The following is an 11,549-nucleotide window of genomic DNA, read 5'->3' as shown; positions in this document are numbered from 1 at the left end:
CTTTCAGAGTGGGAGGGAGTGTCTGATATGGGGGAAAGAGTAGATTTCCAGTTGCTTTCCTTCCCTAAATGCCCCTCTTTGCCTGCTCTTCCTCCAGCTCCAGCCTGTCTCTGGCGATTCCCTCATCCCCCACTGCTGTAGCCATCTCTCTTAGTGGACATGGAGCAGCTGTGGGCACTGCCAATGGGACACTGTACCTTTTGGATCTGAGAACTTGGCAGGTAGGACCCTTAATGTTGCCAAAGTTACCTGCAGGGGCCTGGGGGATGACTCAGTAGCATAAACACTTCCCTGGCAAGTGCAAGGACCTGAGTTTGATCGCTGGTTCTGCCAAAAAAAAAAAAAAAAAATTTCCCTGTAGCACGCCCTCAGGCCCCCCAGCTGGGTACTCACAGGAGCTCCCTGGTTGATTCAGCAACTTCAGCCTCTTCACTTCAGATCAGAGAATTAGGTCTGAAAAATGAATGAGATGGCCGGTGCACAGCTTTCTGTAATTCCAGCTCTCTGTAAAGCTGAGCCAGGAAGACCAAAAGATCATAGAGTGCATGTACAACTTCAGAACTGAATAAGATCTTGTCTGAAAAATAAAACAAGGGCTGGGGATATAGCTCAGTGGCATAAGAGCCTGTCGGGCAAGCACAGGGTCCTGAGTTTGATCCTCAGTACCAAGAAATAAGATAAATAATAAAGTAAAATACATAAAACAAAACAAAACAGGCATGGGCATGCAACTCAGCGCAAAGTCTATGGTTCATTTCCCACTACCAGCAAAACAAATCCACACAGCCAATATTTGCTGCCCAGAGTGGATTCCAAGTGCTTGTCTCAGTCACAGTTCTGTCCTAGCAGAGACATAATATGTGACACCCAGTGGGAAAGGAGGTAAGGGTTATTTAGATCAGGGTTTGTGACAGTTTCATTCCATCATTGAGTTGTTGCAAGCCAGGGTAGCTGGTGGCAGCCAGACAGCCATTCCTGGTGGCAGAAGACACCAAAAGCAAGGCAAGAGGGGAGAAGTGCAAGACACTTTCTGTCACTTAGATCCCATGCAGATGGCCCTCCCTGGGTTGGGTGTACCACTCATGCTCTTAGTTCCAGCAGTAGGCTATGAATCTATGAAAAACTAGATTTGGCCACCACCAAAATACTCAACCCCATGGCCACAGAGGGCTTTGTGGGGGACATCCAGACACAAAGCATCACAGCACTGTAGGTTACCAGAAGTAAAAGGTCACTATGTCTCCCCATGACATATTCAGATTGGGAGAACTGCCCTGCTGCCATAATTGAGGGCATGAGCTCATGTGAGAAGCAGAAGACATGGGGCAGGGAAGGAAGGCCTTTAGTTGAATGAGAAGCCACAGCAAGACTGAGCAGTGTTCTCCCTACATTGCCCAGTAGCACTGCAGCAGAGAGGACGAGGGGCCAGTGGGAGATGAGATGGAGGAGGGAGTCCCACTGCCATGGCCTCTCCTCACAAGAACCACCCCGTGGGATGCCTTTCCCCAAGACCAATGAAAATCTGTGATTGGGGAATAGGAGTGGGGTTTGGAGTGAAGGAGATGGGACCAGCTGCCTTGGATCAGGAGTTCCATCTGAACAGGGTTTTGGCCAGGATTGTAGATAGCAGGGATCTCGAGCCCTTCTTACCTTGGCCTTGGGCTTGGTAGGGGCTGGACTGTTGAACACGCAAGGTCAGGAAGTGGCCTGTGCCTCTGCTCTTGTCCTGCTCTACAGGAGGAGAAGTCCATAGTGAGTGGCTGTGACGGGATCTCGTCCTGCGCTTTCCTCTCCGACAGTGCCCTGTTTGTTAGCGCCTTTGATGGGCTCCTAGAGCTCTGGGACCTGGAGCACGGTTGTCTGTGAGTGTCCCCTGTGTCTCTGAGTGAGGCCATTCCCTTTTGGAAGCCCAGGGGCAAAGAAGTGAGGAGGGAGCCATGGCCACCTGGGCCCAGGGCTGACTCTGTCTTCCTGGAATAGGGTGCTGCAGACCAAGGCTCACCAGGACCAGGTCACGGGCTGCTGCCTGAGCCCAGACCGCCGGCTTCTGGCCACCGTGTGTGTGGGTGGGGGCCTAAAGGTAATGACAATCTGACCTAATGATGGAGGCCCTGTGAGTTTGTCCCCCTTAGCGTGACTGGGCGGCACACTGCTTGGCCTGGTGACCCCTTGCAGGCTGCAGTAGGGCACTGGACGAGTGGCTATGGGGCTGTGGGACTGAACAGCTCAGGGCTGCATGTAGCTCCTCATCTTCTCCACTGTCTATTGCAGATTTGGGACACAGTCCGTGGGCAGCTTTCCTGCCAGCACACTTGTGCCAAGCCCCTCACCTGCGTTGCCTTCCACCCAGAGGGGCAGGCACTAGCCACTGGCAGCTGGGCAGGCAGCATCAGCTTCTTCCAGGCAGATGGACTCAAAGCCACCAAGGTAGCAGGCCATGGCTCTTGGGGAGGAAGCACAGGAGGACAGGTGTGCATGGTGCACATCTGCCACTGTGCCACTTTGTGTTGTGCAGAGAACAAACCCTGACGTTTCCCTACTACTTTCCTGTGTAGGAGCTGGGGGCTCCAGGAGCTTCTGTGCGAACGTTGGCCTTCAGTGCACTGGGGCAGGTTGTGGCTGTTGGCCGGCTGGACGGGAAGGTGGAGCTCTGGGCCTGGCAAGAGGGGGCATGCCTGGCCACCTTCCCTGCTCACAGTGGTTTTGTTTCTGCTGCACTTTTCCTGCATGCCCAGAGCCAGTTACTGACAGCTGGAGAGAATGGCAAGGTCTGGTGGCAGGGGCTTAGGCAGGGGATGGGAACGGGGGTAGCTCAGGCAGGGAGGACTTGAGTGGGGAGGGGTCTGTGTTGAGGACCCTAGAGGAGCTGGGTGGACAGAGAGCTACAGGGTGAGGGAATCAGGGTATGCATGGTTGTGCTCACAAGTCTTTGGGTCCAGGACCTTAACGGGTGTGGCTGTTGTCTGGATGAACACTAGTGGCCCAGGTGGGATATCTTTAATCCTTTTTCTTGGCTCCTAGGTTCAGGTGTGGTCAGGCTCCCTGGGTCAGCCCCGGGGATGCCTGGGCTCCCTCCCTCTCTCTCCTGCCCTCTCAGTGGCTCTCAGCCCAGACAGTGCGCAGGTGGCAGTTGGGTACCGAACAGATGGCATTAAGGTCTACAGAATCCCTTCAGGTACTGAAAGGGCAATGGGTGGATTTCACAGCTTTGGAAAGGGCACCCCCACTTCACCTTCCTCTGTCTCTTCCTCCAGGTCCCCATCGTGTGCAGGGTCGAATGCTAGACATGGCAGTGTCTGCACTGGCCTGGCTGAGCCCCAAGGTGTTGGTGAGCGGTGCAGAAGATGGCAGCCTGCAGGGCTGGGTGCTCCAGGAAGGCGCTGTGCTTCAGGACCTCTGGCTCCTGCCCGGAAACCAGAAGGCGGTGCTGGGCCTGGCCTCCTCCCAGGACCTTCTGGCTTCTGCCTCAGGTACTGCTGGGCAGGGCAGGGCATCCTCAATCTTTCTTTACAGCAGAAGTTGATGCTTTCCTTCTACTAGTACTGTATGTACGTATGTGCCCGAAACTACACAGATCATAGGTGTTGGTTTTACAGATTTCACAGTGCTGTGGATGCATTTATCTTCCTGAATCACTTTATGCAGTTTCTTCTTGTTCCTTAAGCCACAGTCTGGGACTCTGAACTACAGCACTGCCTTTCATTTGTGCCATGGGGGAGGGAAACTTTACTGTAGAACAGGAGGGTTTCTCCATAAAGGGCTAGGAAGCTGGTGGTGATGCACAGCATTGGCCTGGGCCTTCCAGTGAAAGGGTCTCTGGACTGGTGGGAAGAGGTGTGCGGAAAGGCAGCCTGGGGCATCAGCCTGTACAGGAAGCCACAGTGCTGACTGTAGCTAGGGAGCTGGAGCTGTGAGGGCCAGATGTTCTCAGAAGATGAGTAGGCCTGGCCTAGGGCCTGGCCACATGCTTGTCACTCACATCCTCCCTTGCCTAGAACCCTCTGCCCCATGGTGGCCTCTGTGTGCACTCCCAGGCCTCTCCCATGTCCTCTCAGGATGCCTTCCCCTCCCTTTCCACTGCAGAGGATTTCACAGTGCAGCTCTGGCCAAAGCAGTTGCTGACACAGCGGCACAAGGCAGGACACTTGCCCCAATGCACTGCGCTCCGGGGACACCGGGGCCCTGTAAGTTGCTGTAGCTTCAGCATGAATGGAGGCAGCCTGGCCACTGGCGGCAGGGATCGGGTGAGCTGCTGAGCGCTGCGATTCCCAGCTCCCTCTGCACTGCTGGTCCCTTGGTTCCTTTCCAGCCCCTTTTCCTTTTGCCTTCTCCTGCTGCTTATTCTGCCACGCCTCCTGCCAGAGACCACCCTCCTTCCTTCCCTGGAGCTTCTTGCGCTCACAGTCCTGGCCCTCCTGTTTCCTCCTGTGGTTCTGAGGCCTCACTCTCCTTGGACCCATCCAGAATCTCCTGTGCTGGGATGTGCGGACCCCGCAGAGCCCTCTTATGATTCGCTCCTTCCCTGCCTGTCACCGTGATTGGGTCACTGGCTGTGCCTGGACCAGAGATGACCTGTTGGTGAGTGAAGGTGTGGGGCGGCACAGAGCGTAGCGGGATTCCTAGAGGAAGACATCTCTCACCTCGTCACTCCCCACACCTACTGTGGCAGTATGGGTGGCACTTGCTGAGCCCTTCAGTAGCCTTGAGCTAAGCTCTCTACACATATGCCACACTTATTCACATGAGTCTAGGGGCTCAGGGATAGTGAAGCCAAGTTCCCCAGTGTGAATCTCTTTGTGATTCTCCCTGCTATTCTCAAAAAGAGATACAAAGCAGTGGATTTCATTCCAATAGTTTTGCTATCCTCTCTTCCTCCCCAGCCCACACTCTCCTTAGCACTGTGGGGTTTTGCCTTTATCTGAACTTGCTGAGTGACACTGTGAATAACAACTCCTCCTGTGATTGTTACATGCTCTCTGTGTACCAGGCAGCACACTAAGTCATCTCTAGAGATGCCGCCAGCCCACAGCAAGCATTCCAGATGCAAGGGCTGTCATTTCTTCCTCACGTAGTTGAGAAACTGAAACCCAAGGCTTAAAGTTTAAATTTGCCCCACATCCCAAGGATATGAATGGAGGAGCTAGTGTTTAGCTCAGGAGGGGCTCAGTTCCTAGTAGGAAGGTTTCCTGCCACATGCCACATTATGAAGACAGCAAAATGCCAGAGGGATGCACATAGCCCTACTCCTCTCCCCTCTGACTGCAGGTCTCCTGCTCCAGTGATGGCTCTGTGGGGCTGTGGGACCCGGAGTCGGGACAGCAGCTTGGTCATTTCCTGGGTCATCAGAGTGCAGTGAGCGCCGTGGGGGCTGTGGTGAGAAAGCAGTGCAAAGGTCACTGGGGTAGGGGGTGTCTCAGAGCACACAGTGGGCGTTGGGAGGCGGGTTCTGTCGGGTATGTGCTCCCCCAGCCAAAAGTCAGCGAGGGAATGAAGTGTGTGGGAAACAGGCGGGAAGATGGAAAGCTGATCTAAGTGCGGACACCACAGACAGGGTTGAGGTCCAGAGGCACGCCTTTCCACTGCACCTGAACTCTCCTCTTATGCTTGGACCTCTTCTAAATCCTGGGTGCTCAGTCTGCTCCTCTGTAGAGGGAGCCCCAGGTCTCTCCTGTGTTTTGATCCTGTGCTGTGGAACAGGAAGAACACGTGGTGTCCGTGGACCGGGACGGGACCCTGAAAGTGTGGGACCGTGGAGGTATGGAGCTGACCAGCATCCCCGCGCACTCAGGGCCCATCAGCCAGTGCGCAGCGGCCCTGGAGCCCCGCCCAGGTAGTGAAGGGTCAGCCCCTCCCCTCCCCCTGCCTCTTGTCTGTGCCCTCCCCTTTACTTCTCCTGAGTCATCTCCTTGTCTTATCAGCTGGACAGGCTGGCTCAGAGCTTCTGGTGGTGACTGTCGGCCTGGACGGGGCCACGCGGCTGTGGCATCCACTCTTGGTGAGTGTCCTGTAGGCTCTGGGGCTGTGGGAGGTGGAGCTGAGGGCCACTTCCTGGTGGGTCGCTGCCCTGGTGCACCTGCGTCCCTTGCTCCTAGGTGTGGCAGACACACACCCTCCCGGGACACAGTGGTCCTGTCAGTGCAGCTGCGGTCTCCCAGCGCTCGGGCCTGCTGCTGACCGCCTCAAGCGATGGTTCAGTGCGGCTGTGCCAGGTTCCTCAGGAAGCAGGTGAGTGCGGCCTGGACAGACAGGCGTGCAGGAAGGCTGTGTTGCTGAGGCAGAGAAGCTCGGTGCAGCCTGGTAGCTCTGGTATGCTAGGACTAGCCCAGCTTCTAAGGATCACTTCCCTTCTTCCCCAGATGACACCAGTGCCCTGAGGAGTTTCACAGCCATCACCGCAGTGGCCTGGGGGCCAGATGGTTCTGTGGCTCTGTCTGGAAATCTAGCTGGGGAATTAACCCTGTGGCAGGACGCCAGGCCTGTGGCCACAGCACAGGTGACTTGGGGCAGCCTCCTTTGTCTGTGTAGCTCTGTCCTGGCCATGTGCTTCATGGTACTTGCTGAAGCTGAGGTTGCCTGCGTGCTTGGCAGGGTGGGGCTTAGCCTGGCTGCTCAGTCGCACTGACGTGACCTCGTTGTACACTCCAGGCCCCCGGCCGCGTCAGCACTCTGCTCTGCGACTCAGCCTACAACTTCTTCGTTCTCAGTGATGATGAAAAGATCACCGAGTGGCACGTGCTCGATTCTCCGGGGCAGAGGGGTTCAACATCTGGGTGAGTCAGGTGAAAGCAGGCGGCTGAGTGGAGGTGATGGGAATGCGCTTTTGCTTCTGAACAGGTCACCCACATATTGATTATCGAGCAGGAAGTGTGTTCGCCTCCCTCTGTCAGTTAAAAGGAATTCCTCTCAAGTGTCTATTTCATGCCATGCTCTTGGCCAGGTAACCCAGATGCAAATGAATTTTGTCCTTTTTTTTTTATCATCAGAGCTGGTGATGTAATCCAGAAGCATTCTTAGCAGCATCCCCGTAGCTTTTGTTTTCAAATTGGATCTCACTAAGTTTCCGTTTCCTTAGGCTGGACTCAAACTTGAAATCCTGCCTCAGCTTCCCAGAGGGTTGAGATTACAGGCATAAACCAACATACCCAGCTGAGGTTTAATTTTCAAATAAGGAGTATTTCTATGGGCTATGAGTTTGGATAATATTAGAAAGAGTTGATATTTGGGGTTAGAATGAATAAGAGTTTTCTAAGCCAGTGATGGAAGGGATTGATGTTTCACCAAAAAGTAGTGTTTCTGAAAGGCACTGTGCGTGCCTCTCTGCAGGGAATTCGTGGTACTGCCAAACCCTGGGGTTCCTGGAGGGAGTGTGGTGGTTGAACAGCAGGGGAGAGGGTTAGATTGGAAAGATAAACTGAGCCAAGCTGTTCAAATGCAGTACTGAGAGTTTAGTTGAAAGATGGATCATGCCTGTAATCACAATACGAGGGATGCTGAGGGAGGAAGATTACCATGAGTTTGAGAACTCTGTGAGCTACATGGTGAATTCAAGTGACCCAGTTTTAAAAAAAAAAAAAAAATTGAAAATTTTGATGCTGATTTTCTTTTGCTTGCTTGCTTTCTTCTTTTTCGTTCACACTGGGGATTAAACCCATAGCCTCACATGTGATGACATGCATACATTCTGCTCATGGATAACACTGCCAATTTCTCCTCATCAGAACTTTGGTGAGAGAAGCAGGGCATGATGGAGCACGCCTGTAATGCCAGCACTCAGGAGTAAGAGGGAGGAGGGTCTCTGAGTTTGAGGCCAGCCTGGGCTACATAGTGAGACCCTGCCTCAAAAACCTACATAATTAATAAAAAAAAGAAAGAAAGAAAGAAAGAAAGAAAGAAAGAAAGAAAGAAAGAAAGAAAGAGAACTTGAGTGAGAGAAAACCCTGGTGGGAGTATAGAGGATAGATGGACAGTGTGGGAGACCACCCAGCCTTGCTCCCCTGAGAAATGAGGCCCCTTGCCACCATCTTCCCCGGATGTTTCCTTCAACCCAGTTCATGGAGACAGGCAGGGCTGGCTGTATGAAAGCAGATTTTCCCTTGATTGGCCAAAAAAAAGTCATGGAGTGCGGCCCATGTGCCCGTGAGTCTCAGCATAGCACAGCGGTGCTCATGGGTGAGAATAGCCACACTGCTGATGGCTGGAAGGAGGCTCCAGCAGGAGCCTGTGAGTGAACAGGGCTAAGGCGTGAGCCCACACCTGTGCTGTTCCCATGGGACACAGAAAGAATGATACCTGATGGCAGTCAGGTGCCATCCTTGCCTACACCAAACTGGCCATTGCACTGCTAATTGGAGGGCCTCTGTGCCTGGTGCAAGAGTATGCTATCCCTCCTTATAGCCAGGCCTGCAAAGTTTCTCTTCCCATGACCTCTGCCGTGACCACCACCCCCCACAACTTCCTGAATGGTATCAATAAAAGTCTAGGACACTCGAACTCTTGGCTTTTTGTTTCACTGAGAGCATTGGGTCATTGCAGAGCCCCCTCAACAGCAGATATCTCTGCTCCTACATCTATGTTTCTCATTGCCACATGAAAGAATGAGGTACTCCACAAGGCCCTACCACAGTGTCAGTGCCAGACTGGATCCAACATGGTTCCAGTCTCCTGCCTAGGTTATAATTCATGGTCCTGCAAGAAAGAGCAAGAGACAAATTACTCATGTGCATAGTAGGGATCTGGGACTGCCAGGTACTCTCTAGGAACAAAGCCCCTTCTCTAGCTAGCTAGCATTTTATGAGCCACTGTAGGGGAGGGGACAGGGTGCTTTTCCTAGAACATGCTAGAGGAAGTGGTACAATGGGTGAGTTGAATGTCATAAAGAAAACCAGCCAAGATCCCTCTGCATGCCTGGTTGCTAAACTCATGGACTTAGAGGAAGGTGTTTTCCGAATTCCAAACCTGGCCCACAAGTCAGACAATGCAAGGAGAGCCTAGGACAGCTACTGTGCCATTGTACATTTTGTGATCCCCAGCAGAATAATGGTTTGACCAAAGGCAGGTGTTGTACTCCAGGGAGAACACGCTGCATGCCCTGACCTGAGCTCTAGAATTGAGGAAAGTTCTGGATGAGTGAATGCATTGTGGTTGGGATCCACAAGTCTTATTGATCTGCTGGGGTTAGGAACGGAAGAAAAATATAAGCATGTTATTGCTTACCAATTTGAGCAAGTAAGGGGAGGAGAGGATGAATTTTAATGCAGATGAAAAGAAAGTATAGGCTGGTGTTGCACACTCAGCCCTTGATTTGATCTTGGCAACATGAAAGCAAAAAGTGCTCAGGGTGTGTTGGGACAGCAACACATTTTGCTTTGTACTTCACTTGTGAGCCATGCATGGGGAGCTGTGGAGCCCAAGGGAGGCTGACTGAAGTAAGATCTTTCTTCCTCCACATTTTTAGCTATAGGCTTCACCTACACCGAGTTCTGCAAGAACATGGAATCCTCACAGGTCTGCACCTGGCCCCTGATGGCCAATCCCTCATCTTGGTCGATGAGAATTTGGATGTACTACATATGACACCTGGGGATGATCCATCTGTCATCGAGTAAGATCCAGTGTTTATTCTCCCTCAACTGGAGAAAGAAAAGGTGGTTTTAGTGGTTATCTGGGTTTATCTTGGAAGAAACACTGGAGTCCTAAACAGAGGTAGTCTGGCTCAGCCTCTCACTTTCTTATGCACCAGGGAAACGTATCAAACTTGTCCTGTAGTATTGTCCACACACAAAGAATACGGGGTGTTCTACATGGACGATGACAATGTGTGTCTCTTGGTAAGTTCTATTGTGGTATGTGCTACACATTTGTTGAGAGCTAGTACTTTTATATGTTGGGCTGCATGGCTGAGAGAGGGAAGGAAAGGCAGCAGGGTGCAAACCCCCTTATCCTCCTTCTGTGGGACCAGCTCTACTTTGGAACCCGAGCTACTCCTTTCCATGAAAGATTTTATTGCCAATAAACATGGTTTTACTGTTGAAGAAAAGCACAGGAGCAAGGGTTATAGCTCAGCAGCATAAGTGCCTGCCCGGCAAGCACAAAGTTCTGAGTTCAATTTTGAGTAGAAAAAAAAAGACAGGAAGTCAGACACTTTGGTGTTTTCTCTCTTTCTTCTTTTTGTTTTTTGAGACAAGGTCTCACTGAGTAGTTCGGGTGGGCCTTGAACTCACTCTGTAGCCAAGTCTGGCCGTGAACTCGGCGATCCTTCTGCCACAGAGCTGGGTGTACAGCGTGTACCCCCAGGCCCAGCTAGTTTTCCTACTTGCAGTTCCATGTCTCTCTTTGCCTTGTCTCTGCACGAGCACCTTCAGGGCAAACACTTCAACTTTCTCGTGGTGTCTGCCACCTCCTAGACGTGCAGCACTTACTGCCTAGGTTGTGCCAGCGATAGACAGTCAAGTCCTCCGGAAGCCGACTAAACCCTGAAGTAATGTTACTAAAATTGTTCACAAAGCATATCAATGACCTAGTAATTCCATTCTGAATTATAAACTCGAGAGAAATAAGTGCACATGTTGTACAAAAGGTAAGGGCAAGATGTCTGAAGCAGTGTTGTTCATTAAGTCCAAAGTAACCTGAATGTTTATAAACAGGAAGAGTGTAAATAGTTGTTGTATTTTTATGCAGTACAATAATATGTGGCAGGAAAAAGGTGTGAAACTGAGTATCAGTGACAGAAGGAACACAAGCGGGGCAAGGTGGCACACCCCAGTAGTCCCAGCCCTTGAGAAGTAGAGGCAGGAAGATCGCCATGAGGTTGAGGCCTGCTTGGGCTACATAAGTGAGTTCAAAAGCAGCCTGTATCACATAGTGAGACTGCCTCAAAATATAAAAAGGAAGAACACAGACTTCTTGTCATAGCCATTATCCTAAACAAAAGAAGCAAGACAGAAAAGATACTATATAATTTTATTTAAGTAAAATTTGAGAATAAGCAGAACTCATTTCTGGTGACAAAAGCCAGAATATTGTTACCTCAGGGGAGGCTTTGTACTGACTAGGAAAGGGCAACTTTTGAGGTGACAGAAGCATCAGTGTCTATTGATTTAGGGATGATGGGTTGGGTAAATACAAATATCTCATGAGCTAGACAATTGGACTGGGGAGATGGTTCAGTGGAATAAGCGCTTCTCTGGCAAGCACAAGGGCCTGAGTTCAATCCCCAGTTCCACCAAAAAAAAACAACTGAGCTAGACAATTAACCACTGTGCCCTGTACTGTGTCCATGGCTTAGTTTGGTTTTAGAAAGTTCTGGTCATCCTGGAGCAGAGCAGTGTTGCTTCCCCTGGCAGAGTCGTGTGCGATGGGCAGGCTAACCAAAGTTACTGGTCCTTTCACAGAAGCAAAAGGAAACAGGAGAGTTTGACGGCTCTGTGCGCTATTACATGTGTTATGAGGATGTTACTAAGACCCCAGAGCTGATGACTCAGGCCAAACCCGAATCTGGTGAGTGGGCTGGGAAGACTGGAGGGGCCCTGAGAAGCCTAGGGGAGGCAGGC

The 11,549-nt window shown here is 51.6% G+C and overlaps 1 protein-coding gene across 1 annotated transcript in view; it reads left to right on the top strand.

Annotated features, from left to right (window-relative positions):
- Positions 1-11,549, top strand: part of LOC101565459 (telomerase protein component 1-like) — a 51,464-nt gene that overhangs the window by 38,735 nt on the left and 1,180 nt on the right. The window contains 18 exon segments of the mRNA XM_023704149.1: positions 41-221; positions 1,738-1,862; positions 1,981-2,080; positions 2,272-2,427; positions 2,556-2,768; positions 3,022-3,175; positions 3,255-3,470; positions 4,084-4,244; positions 4,465-4,578; positions 5,266-5,373; positions 5,698-5,830; positions 5,919-5,995; positions 6,093-6,225; positions 6,357-6,493; positions 6,646-6,779; positions 9,461-9,601; positions 9,740-9,842; positions 11,391-11,526. Of these exon segments, the coding sequence (XP_023559917.1) occupies positions 41-221; positions 1,738-1,862; positions 1,981-2,080; positions 2,272-2,427; positions 2,556-2,768; positions 3,022-3,175; positions 3,255-3,470; positions 4,084-4,244; positions 4,465-4,578; positions 5,266-5,373; positions 5,698-5,830; positions 5,919-5,995; positions 6,093-6,225; positions 6,357-6,493; positions 6,646-6,779; positions 9,461-9,601; positions 9,740-9,842; positions 11,391-11,526 (2,522 nt within the window).

This window comes from Octodon degus, unplaced genomic scaffold (assembly GCF_000260255.1).
Source record: "Octodon degus isolate 3935 unplaced genomic scaffold, OctDeg1.0 scaffold00189, whole genome shotgun sequence".
Taxonomy (NCBI): domain Eukaryota; kingdom Metazoa; phylum Chordata; class Mammalia; order Rodentia; family Octodontidae; genus Octodon; species Octodon degus.
Note: the sequence above shows the minus strand (reverse complement) of the source record. Positions and strands in the feature narration are given on the sequence as shown.